Source organism: Xyrauchen texanus, chromosome 43, assembly GCF_025860055.1.
Source record: "Xyrauchen texanus isolate HMW12.3.18 chromosome 43, RBS_HiC_50CHRs, whole genome shotgun sequence".
In the NCBI taxonomy this organism is placed as follows: Eukaryota; Metazoa; Chordata; class Actinopteri; order Cypriniformes; family Catostomidae; genus Xyrauchen; species Xyrauchen texanus.
Window position 1 is genome coordinate 18,043,333 of NC_068318.1, and position 23,594 is coordinate 18,066,926.

Here is a 23,594-nt window from a genome sequence, read left to right on the forward strand (position 1 = left end):
CCACTGTGAACGAGCTTCTCTCACAGTGCTCATGAACGTGCAACTGATTTTCACCGTAAAGTGACTTAAATTTTGTGTTGTTTCTCACCAAAACCTTTCATATGGCTTCACAATACTTGGAGTATGAGGCACGAGTCACATTGACTACTTTTGTGATACACACCCAATTTAGGCCACAGAGCCTCTGCTAATGATCAGGTGTGTTTGATAAGGGACATATGCAAAATGTGTGACCAGTATTGTAACATTGAATTAGAGCATGCACCTTAAGAGCAGATACCAAAATTGCCTGAATTTCTATGAATTTCTGAGCAAATTACACCCACTTGCAGTAAATTATTTTACAGCTCAAGAACACAGTACAAGTGAATAACTATTGTGAGTTCATTAAGGGGATTTACAGTATATGAGTAATAGACTTAATTATATCCTAGCTGTGAAATTGAAATTATGTCTGCAGCTAATTAAATGCCAATAAAGTGGCTCTACAAATGAAAGAACATCACCCTCGTGACTGTCTCCCCAATGGCCACATCTTCGCTAATCAGAACATTGTAGATTTCCTCGCTGAATGAAGGCGAGTTGTCATTGACATCCAGTAGTTTGATGGTGACTATGGTCGTGGTTCTCAAGGGAGGAGTTCCACCATCAAAGGCCTCGATATTTAAGAAGAAGTCCTTGCAGATTTCATAGTCAAGATCATCTGCCACAGAGATGGTGCCTGGAATAACACAAGGTATGAGTCAGAGCAAAGCAAATTAATTTCAATGAATTGGTAAGACACCATAGTTGATTCATTTGAAATACAAAGGAGACGCATTTGGGGATGCATGAAAAGGCAGAATATTTAGATCATGCACACAATAGCTAAAAGGAAGCACTTTCCCACAGTGGTAATTAACAATGGTTTTCTTAGCAAAACTTTGGAGAGCTTAATTCTTTAAATTATGGTTTAAACTAAAGCACTTTGTTCTTTTGTCAAGATCGAAAATTAATTGTTCATATACAGTATTTAATGGTGTTTCTAAAGACTGCCCACACCTTTTTAAGACAAAGATCAGCTCTCTGACATTCTCAGTAATCTTATCCATGTGCTCTGCTGGTTAAGCACCATTATTAGTGTGTTATGGAGCATGCATAACTACATTTTCCCAATCACTGCACTTATATTGTGCTTCTTTGACTGAGAGAATTTGTCAAATAATAATGTCCTGTCAACCGTCAATAGACTTTCGTACATTTTTTAAATTATTTTTGAAGTAAGGAAATATAAATGACTCGACAATAAGCCTTTGTGACTGTGATTTGTGAGCTTTTAAAATACATTTTTTTGTTCCTTGACAAAAGATTTAATTTAAAATCCCTATAGCGAACTATAAGGGCCAGCAAAGCCTTCTCTGCTGGCATAACAGGTCTCATAATAAACAAATAAATACATATTTTACCTTTTGTTCTAATGTATCTTCATTTAATGTATCAAGTATTTTTGATTACTTTCTACTCCTGATTTATAGCAGACATTGTCAGCAAGCTAACAAATAGTTGCAAAAATTGTATTCAATCAGAGTTTATTCTTTGACGTTTATTAGTGTCTGAGCCTTCAGATTTTATTGTGAATTCCTCAACAGTGCCAATGAACAGAAATCTATTTTTACACTGTCCGATTCATTAGCCAATCAAATTGATTTATTTGTGGTGGGTGTAGACTTTTAGATATGCCTTGAGTAATGCAGTTATGCATTAATTGATGTAATTGGAGAGTGAAGGGCGTGAGAGACAGATGTTGTGCTGAATGTATTAAACAAGAAAGGGGGGCTGATTTAAAATTTCAACAGCATATTTGGTAATACACGTTGGCTATGACATAAAGCACTGTATTCTGTGTTGTCCACAGGGTGTTTTCTTAACGATAAAAATAAATGAAAGGCCTATACTTTAACATTTCAGACCAGACCCAGCACACAAAATGAATTTCTATGCGCAGAAAAGTTGTCCTCCACCTTACCTGTAGAATCATCAATAGAAAACTTCCCCAGCTCATTTCCAGACAAGAATCTGTAGTAGATTTCTGCGTTCACTCCAATATCATCACTGGTGGCAAAAACACGTAAAACATCTGTTCCTACAGCAACATCTTCAGGCACTGTGACGGAGTAATCTTGTTTCTGAAATACCGGTGGGTTGTCGTTCACATCCAGAACCATGATGGTGAGATCCACCTGGGTGAACAGTGAGCCGGAGGCCCCTGCTCGGTCTGCAGCCTTGATCCTGATCTGATATGAGTCTTGCACCTCTCTGTCCAGAGACCTCTCCAGAATCACTACACCAGAGGATGGATCAATGGAGAACACGCCACTGGCCGAGTCAACAAGTGAGTACACAATCTTCCTGTTCACTCCTGGGAGAAGACAACAAGAGCTAAAAGGAAGTGCAATAACCTCAAGAGTATTTGGACACTTAAAGGGTAAATTCACCCAAAAATTATAACTCTGTCATTTACTTACACTGTTGTTGTTCCAAACCCATATGACTCTCTTTCTTCTGTGGAGCAGTTGATGCAGAATATTAGATCTCTAATATTTTGCCTTACATCATGTGTTCCAAGAAAGAAAGTCAAAAGGGTTTGGAATGACATGAGGGTGAGTGAAATTTTACTTTTGGGTGATCTGACCCTTTAAGACACTTCAAAAAAAGGTAACATTAAAGGTTGCATTAGGTAACAAAATTATCAAACCAAGTGGTATCTTCAAATAAATGCTAGTGCTGTCTCTTTCTCAGAACTAACTTGTCTTCATTTTTTTTTATTATATCAGCAATGTCCAAACACTTAAATTTGAACTGTATATCTATTATTACATCAAAGAAGCTTGAAACTTGAGCTATATTTCTTTAAAATTAAATGGCACTTGGTTTGATATTTTGTGTCTAATAATATTCATGCATTTCTAATTGTGGATGACTGTAGGTGCCGAAAAACTTTTTTAGTGAAGTGCCATTTTTGGCACTTCACTAAAATATTGTTGCCCAGTAAACAAAGAACTTTTTAGATCATTTGCTAAATGTAAACACTTAGTTTTGTTGCATAAAGTCTATGGACTGTTGTGTGACAAACACACCTTCATCTGGATCATTAGCCTGAAGGCGTGTGAGCAAGGCCTTGGGTGCCGCACTCTCATATACACTCGCCATGAACCGTGTAAAAGCAAATGATGGTGCATTATCATTAACATCCAGAATAGTCAGAGAGATTTCAGAGCGACAGAACAGCCCTCCACCATCTGTAGCCTGGGCTATCAACTTATAACCTGCGGTTCGCTCACGGTCCAATAAATAAGCAGTCTTCAGTTCACCTGGCACAGAGAGACATCAGAAATGTGCAAAGTGTCACATGCTGGATTTAAAAATCATAGGCAAGAAATTTGAAAGCATATACAAACAAACCTTAGTGATATTAATAAATTATAAACAATGATAGACGATGGCGCTCAATATTTTTGTATGTTATAAATGTTTCATTCAATCTAGTCTGATGACGTCAATGAGGTAATCACAAAATCACTGCCATCTATTAAAAGAAAGTTTAAACTTGCGGGTCATTTTGGGATAGAATGCAAAATTGCATCTGAAAAAGGCATCTAAACCCTGAAAAAAATACCATTTAATTAATTCAACTAATTAAACAAATGAAAGGTGTAATTTTTTTATGTTAAAATACTTTCTCCTATGCCAGTTTAAAAGGGTAGTTCACCAAAACTAAAAATCCTGTCATCATTAAGTTGTGTTCCAAACACACTTGTCTTTCTTTCTTCCATGGATCACAAAAAGAGATGTTTGTCAGAATGTCCCCTCGGTCACCATTCAATTTCAGTGCATCTTTTTTTCTATACAATGAAAGTGAATGGTGACTGAGACTGACATAATAGCTCCTTTTGTGTTCCACGGATGAGAGAAAGTCTTATGGGTTTTTGATCAAAATGAGGGTAAGTGAATGATGACAGATTTTTTATTTTTGGGGAACTATTCCCATTTATGAGACAACTTTTATTGTAAACACTTTGGCTTTGTGCCACTATTAAAACTCAGTTTGTTTGATAATTCCAACCAGCCTGACAGCAACTTTGGTTCGACCAATGGTGTGAGTTTGCAGAACCATCTGTTTGGCAGATGGGGAAAGTTACTATAACCTTGAACACTAATAATTTTTCTATTTCATTTCACACTTCACATTTAAACTACAAGATGCTAAAAAAGTGCTAAAAGTGTCAAACCTATATTAAACTTAAAGTGTCTAAACGTATATGAAACAGGTATAAACAAAAATACCAGTCTTTGCATCCATATAAAAGTCTTCAACGCCAATGCCAAACAGAGAGTACTGAATTTCTGCATTGACACCAGTGTCCAAGTCTGTCGCTCCGACTGTCAGAACAGCTGTATTAATGGCAACATCTTCAGGAAATGAAGCTTCATACTGAGCCTAAACATATGATAAATATGTATTTTAATATTGTATGATTACACACAAAAAGCATTGAATCGTTTAAGGGATATTTCATCCAAAAATGTACATTTGTCATCATTCACTCATGTCATTCCAAACCTACATGACTTTCTTAGTTAGGCAAAATGACAGCCTAAGTCACCATTCGCTTTCATTGTCTGGAAAAAGATGCAATGAAAGTAAATGCTGACTGAGGCTGTCATTCACCTTTTGCTTTCCATGGAAGAAATACATTTTTTCTGGGTTGGAACAACATGGTGGTGCATGTTGCATTTGGTGCATTTTTGGGTACGCTATCCATTATATACAAAGTGTTTTGCAAGCATTAAACATTGCAGTTGTTGCATTTGGTCTCTACGAAATGACAGATGTCAGCCTAAATCAATAGCACAGACCTGATTGCAGATGGGGCTGTTGTCATTGGCATCCATGACAGTGACCTCCACGCCTATGCAGGTTACAAACAGGCCGTCACTGGCTGTGATATTGAGCAGATATCGATCCTGCTCCTCTCTGTCTAAAGGCCGCTTCACAAACACCTTCCACTCTCCCTGAACTGGAGCCAGTGCAAATACCCCCTTGGAGTTTCCACCTGAGATAAATGAGAAAAGTAACACTTTGTAATGCTTTGTGACTTGCCCACACATAGACCAAACAAATGCATAGTCCACATATTCCGTGTTCATATGAGGGTGAGGAAATTATAAAAGAATTTTCATCTTTTGGGTGAAATATCTTTATTTGGTGCTTTGTTTTAAGTGAAACAAGCCTAATGTGTTTCATAAACTATACTGAACACATCAAATGATGATGTGTGCAAACACCCATTAAAATAATGCTGAGAGTACACTAAAAGACCCTTTTGAATTGAGTATATAGTAAACTATGCTAAGTTGTTGGAAAGTGCAACAATAAAGAGAGCTAAATTCTAACAATCTGCTCACATCTCCTGATGAGTTTTAAACAAAGTAATGTGACATATAATGCAGATGGCTCTTTACTCATATAGAGTTTGCACACTTAGTTCATTCAATGAAACCCTTTCAATGTGATTATCTGAGGCATAAATCATCCTCTGCTGGCCTACTTTAATACACACCTGTTATATGGAAGCTGACAAGCCGATTCTGATCAGAGCTGTCCCTGTCACAAGTGCTCAAAACTGACACCACCTCCCCCAATGGGTCACTCTCTCTCACAGCACCCCTGTAGTACTCCCTCTCGAAGGTAGGAGGGTTGTCGTTGACGTCTGCTACTGCAACAGTCACCATGGCAGTGGAGGACAGTGAGACACCCTCACCTAGATCAGATGCCACCACGCTGAATGTGTAAGATGGGCACAACTCATGATCCAGGTCACCGAGAGTGGTAATCCAACCTGTCTTACTGTCAATAACAAACATATCACTGGCCAGAGATTTAGATCTGCTAGCCTTTTCCTGCTCTTGGTTCAGGGTTAGGCCAAGACTGTAAGTAACCTGTCCGTTAGAGCCCCAGTCAGGGTCAAGGGCTTGTACCTGGATGACCCGTGTACCCCTAGACATGCCCTCCATAACCATGGCCACGTAAGAACTGGTTTCAAATGATGGTTTGTTGTCATTCACATCCAGCACCTTAACTTCTACATCCACTACAGACATGGACTCAACAAGTGCCTGTCTCATTGTTGCTGAAATTTTGAAGCGGTAGATGTTAACAAGTTCATAGTCCAAGGGGTTAACAAGTCTGAGAAGACCAGTTTCTTTGTCCACCAGAAATGTCCCACCCTGGTTGCTCTCCACATTCTCTCCATTTACCATAGCAAAGGAGGCAGTTTGACCTGGACTTAGGTATACTGACCCAAAGGCTGTGCCAACAGGTGTATCTTCTGGGATTGTGTAAGAGTACTGAGGCTGGGTGAAGGAAGGCACATTTGCATCAGGTGGTAAGACATGGATAAATGCAGACACAAGGGAATGTTTGGCTGGGACCCCTCCATCGGTGGCTTTAACAAAAAAGGACAGGACTGTTCCTCTGAGATGTGCAATGCTTCCCTTAGTGACCATCCAGCCACTGTCAGGCTCAATCTCCAACACATCTACTAGAGGCAGCCTCGCCTCACTATATAGTGAGTAGCTGACTCTACCATTGTCGCCGGCATCTGGGTCCTGAGCTTGGATCTGAGTTACTAGTGATCCCATTGGCACGTTAGCCTTTATGCTAACCCTATACTCCACAGCCCTAAAACATGGCGCATTATCATTCTCATCAGCCAGAATGACCCTAACTGTGCAGAAGGATGCTCTTCCTCCACCGTCAAGAGCCATTACAGTTAGCACGATGTCTCGGTTAACAGGGTTCTCTCTGTCCAGTTTCTGTGTCGTGTTTATCTGGCCATCGGCTCCAATCTTAAACTGAGTCTTTCCAAGGTCATTGATAAAGGAGTACATGATCTGACCGAAGATCCCAGAGTCCTCATCTGTGGCAAGCACTTGAAGGACTCTGGTACCCGCAGGGGCATTCTCCTGAACCTCACCCAAGTAGAACCGTTGACTAAAGACAGGGCTATAAACGTTGGCCCCCAAGACTTGAATGTTTACCTGTGCAGTATTGGTGAAAACCCCATCCGATACGGACACATTAAGGCTGTATGCTGTCCGCATCCCCTGTCTGCGCTGGCTAGACAAGGAGATGACGCCAGTCTGGGAGTTCATGATAAAGTTCATTTTCTCATCTCCAGAGAGTATGCCATACCTCAACCTCTCTGCATCGGAGCTGTCAGCATCAGAAGCTTGAACACATGTCACAATGTGCCCTCTGGGAGCCAGTTCACTCACAAATGCCTCATAAAGTGGTTGTGTAAAGGACGGTGGATTGTCATTCATGTCATTCAACAAGACAGTGACTGTGACCTCACTGCTTTGGGCCGGAGAACCGCTATCTGTCGCCCTTACAATAAAGCTATAGAACTGAGCAAGTTTGCAGTCTAGAAGACGGGCTGTTAGCACAAGTCCACTCTTGCTGTCAATTTGGAAGTAGTCTGTGCTGTTGAACACATCAGAGAGGATCTCATAGCTAATCAAATTGTTTTTTTCAGAGTCCCTGTCTGTTGCCATTAGCTGTATCACAGATGTCCCAATCATTGAGTTTTCTGCCAATGTGGTGATGTACGATGCATTGCGAAATACAGGGGCATTGTCATTTACGTCCACCACAACTATATCCACAACTACTTCGGATCTGGCTCCATTAAGAGTGTCTGTAGATCTGACAGTTAGCCTGTAGTAGGGTGTGGTCTCATAATCTAATGTGAATATAATAATAATCACACCACTATCAAAGCCAATGTCGAACTGAAGGAAAGGATCACCATCTACAATAGTGTATATGAAGTTTTGACCCTCTGGACTGGTGGCATTAATGCTTAATATGGGTGTGGACACTGCAATGTCCTCTCTTACTGATATGCCATAAAATGGCTTGTCAAAAACAGGCATGGCCTTGTTCACAACTGTAACTGGAAGATCAACAGCCGCGAAGAGGGAAGGGTAGCCTGCATCACGTGCAAGGACAATCAGTGGGTATTCAACATTGGACAACTCTGCATCAAACAACCTTTTAAGTGTGAGCTCACCCGTAAGCTTGTTCAACTCAAAATGGGGGTGGTCCTCTTTAAGCTCATAATACACAGCTCCATTTATCCCTTTGTCCAAATCGGTTGCAGAAACTTGGAATATGAATGAGCCTGGTTCTGCATCAACTTGCACCACAGCATAATATGGAAGGCCCACAAACTCAGGGGCATTGTCATTTACGTCCTCAACTTCTACTCTGACGGTTACTCTTGCAACTCGCAGATCGTCATATTCTCTGCTTGCCTCCACCATCAACTCGTACAGTTCCTGTTGTTCTCGATCGAAAGGGACTCCTGTGGTTTGAATGACCCCTGATGTAGGACGAATCGTAAAGCATGTCCCTGCATTCAAAAGAGTGTATTTGAGTGGCTCATTTAGGCGGTTTCCAACAGCATTTACAATGCTCACTGTGGTAATGTTAACACTGTTCTCCAGCACAGAGGAGAAGTACAGGTTTTGACTGAAAAGAAGGCCACTGTCCATAGTCTCCCTGACCATTATGGTCACAAGTGCCGTGCAAAAGTAGCGCCCATCTGACACCTTGATATTGAAACGATAACGATCTTTGGACAGTTTGTTGTTTATGACAGTAAGAATGCCTGATGAATGATCCATTTCAAAGTGCTCCAAGTTGTTATCAGCTAAGGAATATGTCAGATCAGTGGTCATGTCTGGATCTGTGGCTTCAACTCTCAGAGCTTCGACTCCGATATATGTTGGAAGAAGCAAGACAGTGTCATACACTTCTTGTGAGAACTGTGGTGGAGAATCATTGATGTTCACAACCCTGATAAGGATTTTGGCTGGCTTCTCAGCCATTAGCTGAGGCATGCCACTGTCCCTCACATTAACTGAAAAATAAAAAGCACTTAATGTTTCATAGTCCAGCTTAGCGATGGTTCTGACAGAGCCTGTCCCAGAATCCACAGTAAAGAATAATTTAGCCATGTCCTCCACGATCTGGAAGACCAGAAGTGCATTCTGATTCTTGTCAGCATCCGTGGCTTGAATTACCAATGGACTTCCATCCTCACTCATTATCACACTATTGATGGGTGCTGCCTCACTGATGGTCCCTGAATAGGTAAGCTTCTGAAAAACTGGTGGATTATCATTTTCATCAACCACCTGGATGCTAACATTAACTCTGGAGACAATCCCAACCATGTTGACTGCTTGGATGAGCAGCATGTACGAGGAGGTTATCTCAAAGTCAAAATCTCTTTGTGTTGTGATGATGCCTGTGAAGCGATTTATTTGAAATTTTCTTTCACTATTCCCTTGAATAATGTCGTAATTTAGCGTGGATTGGCTAATTGCACTGATCATTATGACAAATGTCCCTCTGGCTACATTTTCTGTGATTTCAGCCTGGTAATCTTGTTGGGTAAACTTTGGGCTGGAGAGATCTGACATTGAAATGATGATTCTAGCAGTGGTTGTGGTACTTAAGGCTGGAATGCCTCCGTCTGTGGCTCTCACAGTGAGGGTATAAAAACCCACAGTTGTCAGGTCCAGCTCCCGGGCAACTGAAATGATGCCATACAGTGGATCTATTCCAAATAAGCCTCCAGTGTTGCCTGAGAGATAAAAAAATAAAAAAAATAATATTAAGCATGCTTGTCAGTTTTTGCTAAAAAGGCACCTTTCAGATAATGGATAAATCAAATCTTAAGATGCTTGACATTTTAAGAAAATAAGCTCATGTATCACTCTCAGAGGCAAAGACAATCAGCTTTACTCAAAACAGCTGAACAATGGAAATGTTATCAGGGAGTGTAATAAATTCAATTGCAGAAAACACAGAATTTACCTGCTTCAACTGAGTAAATTATCTCTCCGTTTCTCCCCGAGTCTCTGTCTAATGCGATCACCTGCAAAGCTGATGTTCCAAGAGGGGCCGATTCAAACAACATACAATCATAAACAGTTTGTGTGAAAAAGGGAGGATGGTCATTGGCATCCTCCAAAGACACAATAATTCGTGCCAGGTCTCTATAATAGGGAAATTCTTGGTCTTTCACCTATAAAAGAGGAGCAGAATACAAAGCGACAGACCTGAGGAGAAAAACTAAGAGTATGACATTTTTTTGAATAGAAAAGATTTGTGAAAAACAAGCAAAAAGTGAAAGGATAGTGAAAAGAAGAGAAAATTGAGACAGAAGTGGACAGTTAAATACAAAGTAATATTTTGTGAAAGCATATACTAAATTGTCTAGATTTGCTGTAGTTACAACTTTTCTTTATTTTTTTTATTTTATTTCTCTCCCCAATTTTGAATGCCCAATTGCCAATGCGCTCTAATCTTCGTGGTGGCGTAGTGACTCGCCTCGATCTGGGTGGCAGAGGACGAATCTCAGTTGTCTCCGCGTCTGAGACCATCAATCCACGCATCTTATAACATGGCTTGTTGAGCGCGTTACCGCGGAGACGTAGTGCATGTGGTTCAAGCTTATGCTATTCTCCGTGGCATCCACGCACAACTCACCACGCACCCCACCGAGAGCGAGAACCACATTATAGCGATCACGAGGAGGTTAACCCAATATGACTCTACCCACCCTAGAAACCGGGCCAATTGGTTGCTTAGGATGCCTGACTGGAGTCACTCAGCATGCCCTGGATTTGAACTTGTGACTCCAGGAGTGGTAGTCAGCACCTTTATGGTGTTTACATCCAACGTGAAATCAGCGTAATGGGCAAAAATCTACCTGTGTCGATTGGTTCATTCTTACATCATTTATGACCTTACACAAATAAAGGAATGCCTTTAATGCATTTAGATAACCACACACGTTGTCGGCTTATTTAGCATAATCATGTAAGAACATGCATGTAAATGCGCTGACTGTCTAGGATACTATTGCGATAGTATGGAGATCTCATTTGTGATCTTTCTTTCCTATACTGGAAGGGGTTATAATCCAGTTTGTTACAGCATTGAAATCAAGGACCATCAACTAATCTAACAACATAGTGCAACCTCATTAAAATTGCATAACACAAATGCGTGATGTTTCTCACCATAACCGTAAGGATGTGCTGAGTGCGGGTCTCATAGTCCAGTCGGTCTGCCGTGTACATGACACCTGTACCAGGATTGATCCTAAACATACGCATGCTGGCCGGATCAACACTGCCATGGATAGAGTAGCTCAGCTTAGCCCGCTCATCCCTGTCCCTGGCCCGGACACGCATGACTTCAGTGTCAGCTGGCATATCTTCAGACACCAAGACTTTATATGTATGCTCAGAGAACACGGGAGCATTGTCATTGCTGTCCAAAACCTTTATGTAAATCTAGGGAAACAAAGGACAGTGAGTCATTTTTAGTTTTGCAGAGTGGAAAATTAATCTCATTTAAACAGATACCTATATGAAATCTACATTTTTGCAATATGTACTACTGTCAAATCAACTTATGTAAGGAAAAGAAAATGCACATGCTAGAGTGACAATACAATATGTGGGTTTCTAGGACACTGCAATAGTCAGGACCCCTGGGCATAACTGAAGACACATTCAGTGGTAGATTTTATAGATTTCTCTTTCACAAAACAAACTTATGCAGGTAAAATTAGATGAGGGTTGGCAGACTGCTTAAATTCTTCAAGACATGTCATTTCTCTCCTGGATGTTCCAGGCACAGCTGCCAAGAATGTTCAGAAAATAAACGTTTCAAAATTTCTTGCAAAGTTTGCAGTCTTATAACACCTTTAAGGCAAAGAGCTTCAGTGTGTTTACTAATAATATACCTGTGTAGTTGCTGTGTTTGTCCCATCTGTCACTTGCACAGTCATGTTGAATATTGACTGGGTCTCAGCATCCAGAGGTTTGGCTATCACTATGGTCCCAATTCCTCTCTGTGTATCAAAAGGGCCATCAGTGTTACCTATTACACCAAGAAAACACAGTTAGCATGAACTAAAAATAGTCATAGAAAATGCACTGCATTTGTCCAACTAAAATTTTAAGGCTTAAAGGGATAGTTAGTAAAAAAATAAACATTGTCATCATTTTCTTTTCTTCATGTTATTCCAAGCCTGTATGATTTAATGTTTTTTTTTTTTTGTGGAGTATAAAAGATGTAAAGTAGAATGATGCCTCAAGCTATCATTTATTAAAACGTCCTTTTATGTTCCATGGAAGAAAGTCATATGGGTTTGGAACAACATGAGGTGTTTGTAAATGATGACATAATTAAAATTTTTGGTTGAACTAGTCCTACAACAAAAGGGATCAAGGTAAACATTCAACCAATCAAACTGTCAAGTGTTTGGCTCTTCTGTGAGAAATCATGATCGTGTTTCACAGCGAAAGTTTAAAAGCTTTCGAAACATTAACCGCTTTATGTTGGGATCTTTCCAATCAGCCTCAGGTCCCTTATCTTTCATTCCCACAAACATCTGTGGAAAGTTCAGGCCTCTCCACGGCAGATTCGCCAATCATTTATTCAGGTCCATTCTGAAGGATAAGGGCAAACCTTCCAAGCATTTTTAGTATTCATTTGATGCGTCTCTTCCAATTTCACTCAATTTCCACCGCACTTAAGCAAGATCAGAAGACCTGGAGTCTGGAAGGTATCTCAGCACTTAAAGTGTTTACAGGATTGAGCGGTTCACATGTGTCCTGCGGCAAACTGAGTTTTTAAAGTGACTATCTTAAAGTATCAGATAAACTAAGCCTTCATGCTCAGAAAATAACTACAAAATACTAACAGTTACCCTACCATTGTCAGATGAACAGTTTCCACCACAGGTGCTCTGTGGGATATAAAACATCTCTCGGGAAGTTCTTCCACCTTTTCAGAGACAAATACAGATGCAAGTAAAGAAAATGGAGCAAAGAATTATAATAACACTTCACAATTAGTCTATACATGCTACCATTAGTTCAAGCAATAGTTTAAGGGATAGTTCACACAAAAATGTAATTATGTCAGTATATACTCACCCTCATGTTGTCCCAGCCCATATGATGTTATATCTTCCATGGAACACAAAAGGATATGTCAGGTAGATAACAACCCCAGTCACCACATTGTATGAATAAAAGATGATTGAATGACTGCCTCACATCTCCTTTTGTATACCACATCAGAAAACAAAAGTCACATAGGTTTGGAACAACTTGGGTTTGAGTAAATGATGATGGGATTTTCCTTTTTGGGTGAACTATACCTTTAACATGAAATAACAATTAACAATACTTTTACATAATTTAATTTAAAGTTGGTTACATAAACTTCTACATAAACAAATATATTTTAATATTAAAAGGTGAATAATAGTACATTTATAAATTAACATTAACCAAGATTAATAAATGCTGTAAGAAAAGAAAAAAAGAAAGAAGTTTTCATTTGTTTTTTTCTCTTGGTTTTTCATTTGAGTTTTTAAATTGAATAATAACATAAGCACATACTACAACTATTGATGTGTTCAGCACAATTTAAAACCCAAATGCACATTTTAGCTTACTGACTATCTATACATCTTCTGTTGTCAAAGAGGAAAATATAGGCACAAATAATAAAATGCAAATTATAAGCAATATGGAAACTGAGTAAATCGTTGTCAGCAAAGCTTACAAATGATGTTCACTCCTTTAAATTACATTCAAATTTATTAATTTAGTGAACACTTTTATTCAAAGCAACTTTGGATAAAATGACTTTTGAAAAGCCAAGGAATGATACAACACAGATAATTCAGCAATTTCAGTGTTGAAAGCATTCATCAAGCTCAACTATTCAAACCCTGTTACCCAAGTTATTGTAAGAAGAAAAAAAAATATATATATATATAAATATATATATGTATAAACACATTAGTTTTAAACCTGACATAAAAAGGGATAGAAAATTCTGTCTTTTTGAGACTCACCAATGATGTCAAACCATAAAGGAGTTTCTGCTTGACAAACTGAGACCACTCCAACCGCCTCATACACTTTGGCCTTTTCTGCCACTGTGAAGTTGTAAACAGCTGCGGTAAATCGCAAGGTCTGTGGCGAAGGCAATGGCTTCCGAATCCATTCAACGTGCAAACGGGCAGTTGACCACCTCTGAGGGATCCCATTGTCAACGGCTTTTATCTGAGCAGATCAGTGAAAGTAGAAAGAACAAAAATATTATGCTACTAAAAATGCACATGAAAATAACTTGAAATTAACCTCGGACTGTCTGGCTCTTTACCGTGAGAATATCATAGCCACCAGACGTGACCATCTTCCTGGACAACACCATGGCTGTCTTAGCATCGATAAAGAATTTGCCATCATCATTTCCATCCACAATGCTGTAAGTGAGATCTGCATTAGATCCTTCATCCCGATCGTAGGCGAATACTCTGTAGATAGGGTCACCGCGTTTGTTACGGTCCCGCTCTGTAAGGCTGATGCGGTATACCGACTCTGTGAATTCTGGCTTGTTGTCATTTTCATCCAGAACATGCACTATCACCCAGACACTAGACTGCCTGAAGATACCTCCACCATCCATAACTGTAACCTAGATAAACACACATATAAACACATTAAACAAGAAAACACAGTCTTGCCATGAGTATATTGTAGGACTACACTCTAAAATATCTAAAACAAAAATACAAGGTTAATTAGTGGTGCTTGCAAAAACAAACACGTCATTTACTATTGCAATAATTTAGGGTAAGGAATTTAATTAAACTAAACCACAACCATAAACAAGGCCACTTAAACTTTAAAGTAAAAAAAAAATCCTTGTCTTTCCTCTACCTTTCTGCACTTCACACTGAGGCGGCATTTGTGGATGGTTCATGTATTCACTGCGAGAACATGACCATGGCAGCATTGCGGTCGGAGCTCTCCTTCCTTAAGGTGAACGCCACTTCAATCGCCCCCCGCGTTGCTCCTTCTTCCCACGGGATTGAGGATGACCCGGCTGGCGATGAAGGCGATTTGGGGATGACGACAGGCTCGGTTTCACCAGTTAAATCCCCACGAACCACCCGTCCCCGGCACGCTCGCTTGCTTCCGTCCAAGCTCGGGATGAGTGTGGATCGCCTTGCGACTAGCCGGCATTATCCCTTGAGCCCCCGGAATTAGATTACGACACGTCCAGGCATCTGACGTGGAGGACTCGACTGGGCTGCCGCCCTCCATCCTCCCCACAGCCTTCACCGCTCGACGACTGGTACCTCGGCTCAGGGCGCCGCTCCCAGCCACCCCCCGGTACCGTTCTTCCCGGAAGTGCAGCTCGTCCGCTCTCACTACCCTGGACACAGTAGTACACAGAGGTCCCCCAGGTAGACAGAGCATTTGCGATCCACCTGTGTCCCGAGAATGATGCCACATGGCGGGACCGCCCGGTACTCCCCTCCAGAGCCTGTAGGATGACTGCGTCGCTGACCTCGAAAGCCTACAGCGCCACCGGACAGGCCACCTCCGCCATGCATGCCATGGCTCTCCTGCAGGTCCACTAAGCCAAGGCACTCAAAGACCTGCACCTGGGTAGTCCCAACCCCTACGTGCTGCAGGAACAGCGCTCTGCCACCGACCTCGCTCTCAGAGCCACAAAGGTCACAGCGCAGGCACTTGGGTGGGCGATGGCCACCCTCGTGATCCAGGAGCGCCACCTCTGGCTGAAAATGGTCAAGAAGCGCAACGTTGGCCAGGCACGTTTTCTCAATGCCCCCGTATCCCAGCTTGGCCTCTTCGGCGACACCGTTGAAGACACCCAGCAGTTTTCGGTGGTAAAAAGACAACCCCTTCGGGCTGCGGTACCCACATTCTCAATAAAAGAGCGATTTCCTCACTCCCTGGGTCAATCTTGGACTTGCGAGTTCTCAACCGGTCCTTACACAAACTCCTAGTCAAAATGCTCACACAGAGACAGATTCTAACCTGCATTCGACAGCTACATTGGTTTGCGGCAGTAAACCTGAAGGATGCATGTTTCCACGTCTCCATCTTTTCTCGACACGACCCTTCCTACGGTTCATGTTCAACGGCCAGGCGTATCAGTACAAGGTCTTCCCCTTCAGCCTGTCCCTGTCCTCTCGTGTCTTCACAAAGGTAGCAGAGACAGCTCTTGCCCCGCAACGGGAAGTGGGCATCCACATACTCAATTACCTCAACGATTGGCTCATTCTGGCTTACGCTCGAGAGTTACTATGCGCTCACAGGGACCAGGTGCTCAGGTACCTTAGCCGCCTAGGGCTTCAGGTCAACCGGGAAAAGAGCAAGCTCACCCCGGTTCAGAGCATCTCTTTTCTCGGCATGGAGTTAGACTCAGTCTCAATGACAGCGCACCTCACCAACGAGCGCATGCAGTCAGTGCTCAGGTGCCTCGCTCTCTTCGAGCCCGGCACAGCGGTTCCTCTAAAACAATTCCAGAGGTTCCTGGGGCACATGGCATCCTCAGCCGCAGTCGTGACGTTGATGCATATGAGACCGCTTCAGCACTGGCTTCAGACTCGAGTCCCGAGATGGGCATGGCGTTGCGGCACATACCGTTTGATAATCACCCCCTCCTGCCAACAGACTTTCAGACAGACCTCTGTTTTCTGAGGACAGGAGTCCTCCTACAGCAGGTGTCCAGATGTGTCGTGATCCCCACAGATGCCTCTCAACTGGGTTGGGGCGCCATGTGCAATGGGCACACTGCTGTTGGCTCCTGGACAGGGCCCCGGCTCCATTGGCAGCTGGCTGTATTCCTTGCCCTGCGGAGGTTTCTCCCGCTGATTTGGGGAAATCACGTCTTGATCCTTTCAGACAGTACCGCGACGGTAGCGTACATAAATCACCATGGCGGCGTGCGCTCTCGTCATATGTCACAACTCGCCGCCATCTCCTCCTTTCGAGTCAGCAGCGACTGAGGTCCTGCATGCCACCAATATCCCTGACAACTGCGACACGACGGTGGACACGCTGTCACGACAGGTTTCGCCCAGCAGAGAGTGGATGCTCCACCCCCAGGTGGTCCAGCTGATTTGGGACTGATTCGGCATGACACAGGTAGATCATCTTTGCCTCCCAGGACAACACTCACTGCCCGATCTGGTAGTCCCTGACAGAAGCCCCTCTCTGGACAGACGCATTGGCACACAGCTGGCCCTGGGGGCTGCACAAGTACGCATTTCCTCCAGTGAGCCTTCTTGCACTGGTGCTGTGCAAGATCAGGGAGAGAGAGGAACAAGTCACCTTGGTGGCTCCTTATTGGCACACCCGGACTTGGTTCTCGGATCTCACGCTCCACGTGGGAGACTGTTCTTGGGGAGGCTGTCCCCCTCCACCTTGAATGTGTATGTAGTTGCAAGTCCTTTGGTAAGCACAACTTGATTATCAGGTTCCTTAGAGGCACTCGGAGACTGAACCCTCCCCAGCCAAGCCTGTTCCCCTCCTGGGATCTATCAGTGGTCCTCTCGGGCCTTCAGAGACCCCCCTTCGAGCCGCTTGACTCAGTTGAGCTCAAGGCCCTCTCCCTGAAGACGGCCCTCCTGATAACGCTAGCTTCAATCAAGAGGGTTGGGGACCTGCAAGCGTTCTCTGTCAGCGAAACCTACCTGGAGTTCGGTCCGGCACATACTCACATTATCCTGAGGTCACGACCGGGCTACGTGCCCAATGTTCCTACGACTCCCTTCAGGGATCAGGTCGTGAACCTGCAAGCACTGTCCCGGGAAGAGGCATACATCTTATGTACTGAGCTTTTTATGTACTGGTACGCATAATAAATCCTCTAAGTCGGTCAGAGACGGACCTTATAAGGGAGGAGGTGATGCCCAGCATACACACACTCTATTCCATTCTATAGTCAGGCTGATAGAATGTTGGAATGCAATGAGGGGACCTGTAGGTTATAAAACCTGATAAATGTCGAAGGCGAGGCCCAGCCTGCTGCCGCACAAATATCTTCAATGGGTATCCCACTCGACCACGCCCACGAGGAGGCCATGCTTCTCGTAGAGTGAGCTCTGATGCCTAAGGGGCATTGAAGGCCCTTGGCTTCATAAGCCAGCGCTATAGCATCCACTATCCAGCGCAATATTCTTTGCTTTGTGACAGCGAGACCCTTAGTTCGGCCGCCAAAGCATACGAATAATTGTTCCGTATGTCTGAACAGGGCAGAACGTTCCAAATATACTCTGAGCGCCCTGACCGGGCAGAGTAAATTTGCGTCGCCTTCGTCTGCTGGGGACGATAGCGCTGCCAGAGATATCACCTGTGCTCTGAAGGGTGTAGAGAGCACTTTAGGAATATACCCGTGCTTTGGCCTAAGGACAACTCTGCAGTCGTTAGGTCCAAATTCCAGGCAAGCAGCGCTTGATGACAGCGCATGCAGGTCGCCCACTCTTTTAACTGAAGTGAGCGCCAGCAAGAGCGCGGTTTTGAGCGAGAGCTGCTTAAGGTGCACGGTTCGGAGAGGTTCGAACGGGGCACCCTTGAGTGCGTCCAGGACCGTGGCCAGGTCCCAGATCGGCACCGAAGGTGGGCGAGGAGGGTTCATCCTCCTAGCGCCTCTTAGGAAATGAATGATCAGATCGTTTTTCCCTAATGAATGTCCTTTATCAGGATTGTGTGACGCCGCTATGGCAGCCACATAGACTTTGAAAGTGGAGGGTGTGCGGCCCGCCTCCAGCAGCTCCTGCAAAAAGGCGAGTACACTTGGTATCTCGCACGTTTTGGGGTTCAAACTCTTGGTATTACACCAGTCACTGAACACTTTCCACTTTCGGGCATACAAGCACCTCGTAGAGGGCGCTCGCGCTTCAGTAATGGTACTCAAAACTCCACTGGGGAGGTTCTCAGGAACCCGTTGAGGGGCCATGCATGGAGGGCCCACAGATCGGGGCGGGGATGAAGAATCATCCCGCTGGCCTGTCTGAGGAGGTCTTGCCTCAGCGGAATCGGCCATGGGGCAGATTGCATTATCTGTATCAGTTCTGGAAACCACGTCTGGTTTTTCCAGAGTGGGGCTACCAGGAGCACTGCACATTTCACCTCCCTGATCCGACTGATGACCTGAGGTAGCATCGCGATCGGGGGAAAAGCATACAAGGGGCGGCTCGGCCAAACTTGGACGAGCGCTTCTGTGATTTTTGAGAAGAAGAGAGGGCAGTGCGCGTTTTCCTTGGAGGCGAAGAGGTCGACCTCTGCCTCGCCAAAGGTTTGCCATAACCACTGAACCGTCAGAGGGTGGAGAGACCATTCTCCTGGGAGAACCTTGTCTCTGGATAGCATGTCCGCTCCTTGGTTCAGGACACCTGGCACGTGCGCTGCCCTTAGCGAGCGCAGGTGGTGTTGTGACCATAGGATGAGCTCCCTGGCCATAGAGTGCAGGGAGCTCGACCTGAGTCCACCTTGGCGATTTATATACGAAACTACCGTCATGTTGTCCGTTCGGACCAGGACGTGTTCGTTTTTTAGGTACGGAAGCAGGGCTCTGAGAGCCAAGGCGACCGCTTTCATTTCCAGACAGTTTATGTGTAGGCGCTTTTCCGGGTTTGACCAAAACCCGGAGACAGGCCTGCCCTCGTAAAGGGCCCCCCATCCTATTTTGGAGGCATCTGTCATGATCATTTTTCTCCGCGTACTCACGCCCAGACTCACGCCGGTTTGATACCAGTTGATGGCTTTCCAGGGCGTCAGGGCTTTTATACAGCCGTGATTCGCTCTGATCAAAAAGTGGCCCGAGCGCCACGCGTGAGTGGGGACACGGCTCTTGAGCCAGCGCTGGAGAGGACGCATGTGCAACAATCCTAGCTGGAGTACAGCTGATGCCGAGGCCATGAGACCGAGCATTCTTTGAAATCGTTTGATGGGGCGTGCGCGCCCGTTCTGAACGATGTTGCAAGGCGTCGAATAGAGAGCGCGCGCTCTGATGAGAGGCGCGCTGTCATCTGCACTGAGTCTAGCACTATTCCCAGAAAAGAGATATTCTGGCTGGGGGATAGCACGCTCTTTGCAAAATTGATTCTCAGACCCAGGCATTCTAGATGGCTGATAATCCAAGATCTGTGCATCATTAACTGGTCCTCTGATTGTGCTATGATTAGCCAATCGTCGAGGTAATTCAGTATTCGCACTCCCCGCTGTCTCAGGGGGGAAAGTGCCGCGTCCATACATTTCGTGAATGTACGGGGGGCCAATGATAGGCCGAATGGTAGTACTGTGTACTGGTATGACTGTCCCTCGAAAGCGAATCTCAGAAAGGGCCTGTGATGAGGCGCTATCGGAATGTGAAAGTAAGCGTCTTTCAAATCCACTGATAGAAACCAATCCCCGGGGCGAACTTGCGCGAGGATATGTTTGGTTGTTAACATTCTGAACGAGCGAATCATTAACGCTTTGTTCAGATGTCTGAGATCCAGGATGGGGCGAAGGCCACCGTCCTTTTTCGGGACGAGAAAATAGCGGCTGTAAAAACCCGCCTCGCTCAAAGAGGGAGGAACAGTTTCTATAGTGCCCTTCTCTATCAGTTTGAGCACCTAGGTGCATAGAACATGTGACACATCTTTTCTCACTTTCGTCTCGACCACCGCTGAAAAGCGGGGTGGTCTGCGAGCGAACTGAAGTGAGTATCCATGTTTTATTATGTTCAAAACCCATTTCGGCATGTCAGGGATTTTTTTCCCAGGCTTCTGCTCGCACAGATATGGGCTGAATGCTGGCTGGGGGCGTGTCGCAGTGACGTATGGGCCCCACCGGCAAATCGCTTTGTGCTAACACAGAGTCTATGGCTCTCAGAGGCGCAGGTGCGCGCTGAGCAGCCGTATTGAGTGCCGAGTGCAGGGGTGCGTGTGAGAGTACAGGCACGTGCGCTATCTCCGAGATGCTCACAGCATGAGTCGGAGAGATGCTTGAAACTGTATGAACAGTGTTTTGGGGTGGGGGTGCATACATCATAATAGGCACGCGCGCCACATTCATAAAGCTTTCCGCATTTAGCGGGGAGTTTCTTTGCTCGCGCATTGCATCTGTGATGCTTGCGGCATGAAATAGAGAGCTGTTTGAAACTGCATGGGTAGCCGTGTGTAGGGGTGCGTGCAGTACAGCAGGCACGCGCACTACACTTATAGTATTTCCCGTTTTTACTGGGGAAGTGTTTATAACTGTGGGAACAGTGCTTGTGTGTAGTGGTGTATACATGACAATAGGCACACGATCTACATTTTTGGGACATCCAGCCTGAACTGGGGAGGTATTTGGCACTGTTTGGACAGTATTGATATGTGGGAATGCGCACTTTAGTGTGGACATGTGAACCCTGTTTGAAACTGTATGGGCAGAAAATGACTCTTTTCGTGATTTCTGTGTGTCGCCGTAAAAACGGCGTTTGATTGCAGGTGAGCGAGTTTTATGACTGGCCCATTGACTGCTGTATAGACATTTCCAGCTGCCTGTAAGGGGACTGGGTAATGTTTTAGATGTTTGAGAGAGAGCGGTCCGGCTTTTGCGAGACACGTACTCTCTCTTTTTCTTCCTGTTGCTAGGAAGACTTACGAGGCTCCGTGTTCAGAGTGATTCTGGGCCGAGGACCTCGTTGCTCGTGCGGCTTTCTTCGGCCAGCGGAACGCGAGCGGCGTCGAGCGTCCTTTTCAGGTCTGCTCTTCGGCTGGGAGACGGGCGGCTCTGCCCTGGCTCGCTGCTGCTGCTGGGGCGGTTTCTGAGACGAGCTGGAGCGCTTGGGCAGGAAGTGATGCATAGCTTGCGAATCCTTCCGAGCCTCAGTGAAGCGCTCAGTGAATTCTCTCACCGCCGGTCCGAACAGGCCGCTTGGAGTGACAGGCGCGTCAAGAAATGGTGCCTTATCCGCGTCCTTCATCTCCGTTAGCGTTAGCCACAGATGGCGCTCAAGGACGGTCAAATTAGCCATGGCCCGGCCGATGGATTGGGCGGTGGCCTTTGTGGCTCGCAGGGCTACGTCCGTAGCGCTGCGCAGGTCCTTGAAAGCCTCGGGTTCAGGTCCAGACTCGTCCATGGTGCGGAGGAGTTTGGCCTGAAAAACTTGTAGGACCGCCATCGAATGCAGCGCTGATGCAGCTTGGCCGGCGGCGGCGGCGTATGCGCGACCGGCGAGAGCTGAGGTGGTTCTGCAGGGCTTCGAGGGGTGAGAAGCTCTGGCCTTCCATCCAGCTGTAGAGGGTGGGCATAGATGGTTGGCCACGGTCTCCTCGAGGGGCGGAGTTGCCTCGTAGCCTCTTTCTCTCGCGCCGTCCACTGAGGAGAGCGAGGAAGAAAAAGAAGGCTTTAGGCGAGCAGAGTGCGGGGCTTTCCACGACTTTGTGAGCTCGTCGTGGACCTCAGGGAAGAAAGGAGAGGGTCTCTGTCGGGGGGGCCTGCCGGCGCCCCTGCAGGAACCACTCGTCCAGCCGGCTGCGGGCGGGTTCTTCCGGGGAAGACCAGTCGAGCCCGAGGTCTTCCACGGCTTTTGACAGGATACGGACGATTTCCGAGTCCATGCTGGTGCCCGCGCTCGTGTCCGCTGATGTCGATGGCGCGGGGTCGAACGAGCCCGGCCAGTCGTCGGATGCAGCGTCAAGAGAGAGGCTGTCATCCTTTCCATCGTCGTCCCCTGATGTGCCGAACGAGACGAGACCCACCGCTTTGTTGGAGGGGTGCAGGTCCGCTCTCGTGAAATGGACTGGCGGCGGGGAGATTTCTGGTAGCGGTGATGCACGCGGGGACTGGGCCGGCGTGACGTCACCGAAGTCGGCGTGCTCTGGCAGCCTCTGTGAGCGGCGCTTTTTCTTGCGCGGCTCGAACGGAGGTGGCAGCACGGTGGAAGCCGGCTCGTTTGCGGTGAAAACGGCAAAGCGAGCGCGCAGCTCGGCGAGGCCCAAGGAGTCGCATTCGGGGCATCCGCCCTGAATGAGTGCAGCTTCTGCGTGGTCCAGACCCAGGCAGCGAGTGCAGATGATGTGCCGATCTCCGTCGTGAAGAGGGCCTCTGCACGAGGCGCAGGCTGAAGGCATTTGAAACAACGCCTTGGAAAATTACTCTTTTACTTTTAAAAGCGTCGCGGGGGCGAGCGCTTGCAGTAAAGGATATGCGATGCGCGCCGGATGGCGTAGCAGAAGGCTTCGAAGGCGGCTGAAGGCGCCGGCGTCCTCTTAGCAGTCCCGCTGTAAGCTTGTCAACGGCGGCGAAAGACTCCAACAATCCGGAGGATCCAGCGAAGAGAAGGTCTTCGCTGAAGGAGATTAAATCTAAAGGAACTCGCATGACGGGGTGCCCATTATATAGCCTGCCTATGCTAATTTCGGCAGGCTCTGAGCGCGCGAACGCGAGGCGCGCGCCCATTGGTCGCGCGTTCAGAGTCGCCCCGTCATTGGTTCGAGCAGTTGCCGCGGCACAGCCAATGACCGAGCTGCCTCGCTCATCGCTGTCTGCTGTGCAGCTGCAATGCGTTTTACATAAAGACTTCAATATTTCTCGAGAAACGGAGTTTTCCCATAGCGTAACCTACTTACGCAATAGGAGAGACCTCTCGATAG

The 23,594-nt window shown here is 45.5% G+C and overlaps 1 protein-coding gene across 1 annotated transcript in view; it reads right to left on the minus strand.

The window, feature by feature from the left end:
• LOC127635910 (protocadherin Fat 3-like) overlaps nucleotides 1-23,594 on the minus strand; it is a 68,917-nt gene that overhangs the window by 22,386 nt on the left and 22,937 nt on the right. The window contains 12 exon segments of the mRNA XM_052116198.1: nucleotides 507-721; nucleotides 2,006-2,398; nucleotides 3,117-3,350; nucleotides 4,324-4,477; nucleotides 4,897-5,093; nucleotides 5,601-9,695; nucleotides 9,929-10,139; nucleotides 11,140-11,415; nucleotides 11,871-12,007; nucleotides 12,845-12,916; nucleotides 14,001-14,211; nucleotides 14,312-14,626. Coding sequence (XP_051972158.1) covers nucleotides 507-721; nucleotides 2,006-2,398; nucleotides 3,117-3,350; nucleotides 4,324-4,477; nucleotides 4,897-5,093; nucleotides 5,601-9,695; nucleotides 9,929-10,139; nucleotides 11,140-11,415; nucleotides 11,871-12,007; nucleotides 12,845-12,916; nucleotides 14,001-14,211; nucleotides 14,312-14,626 — 6,510 coding nt within the window.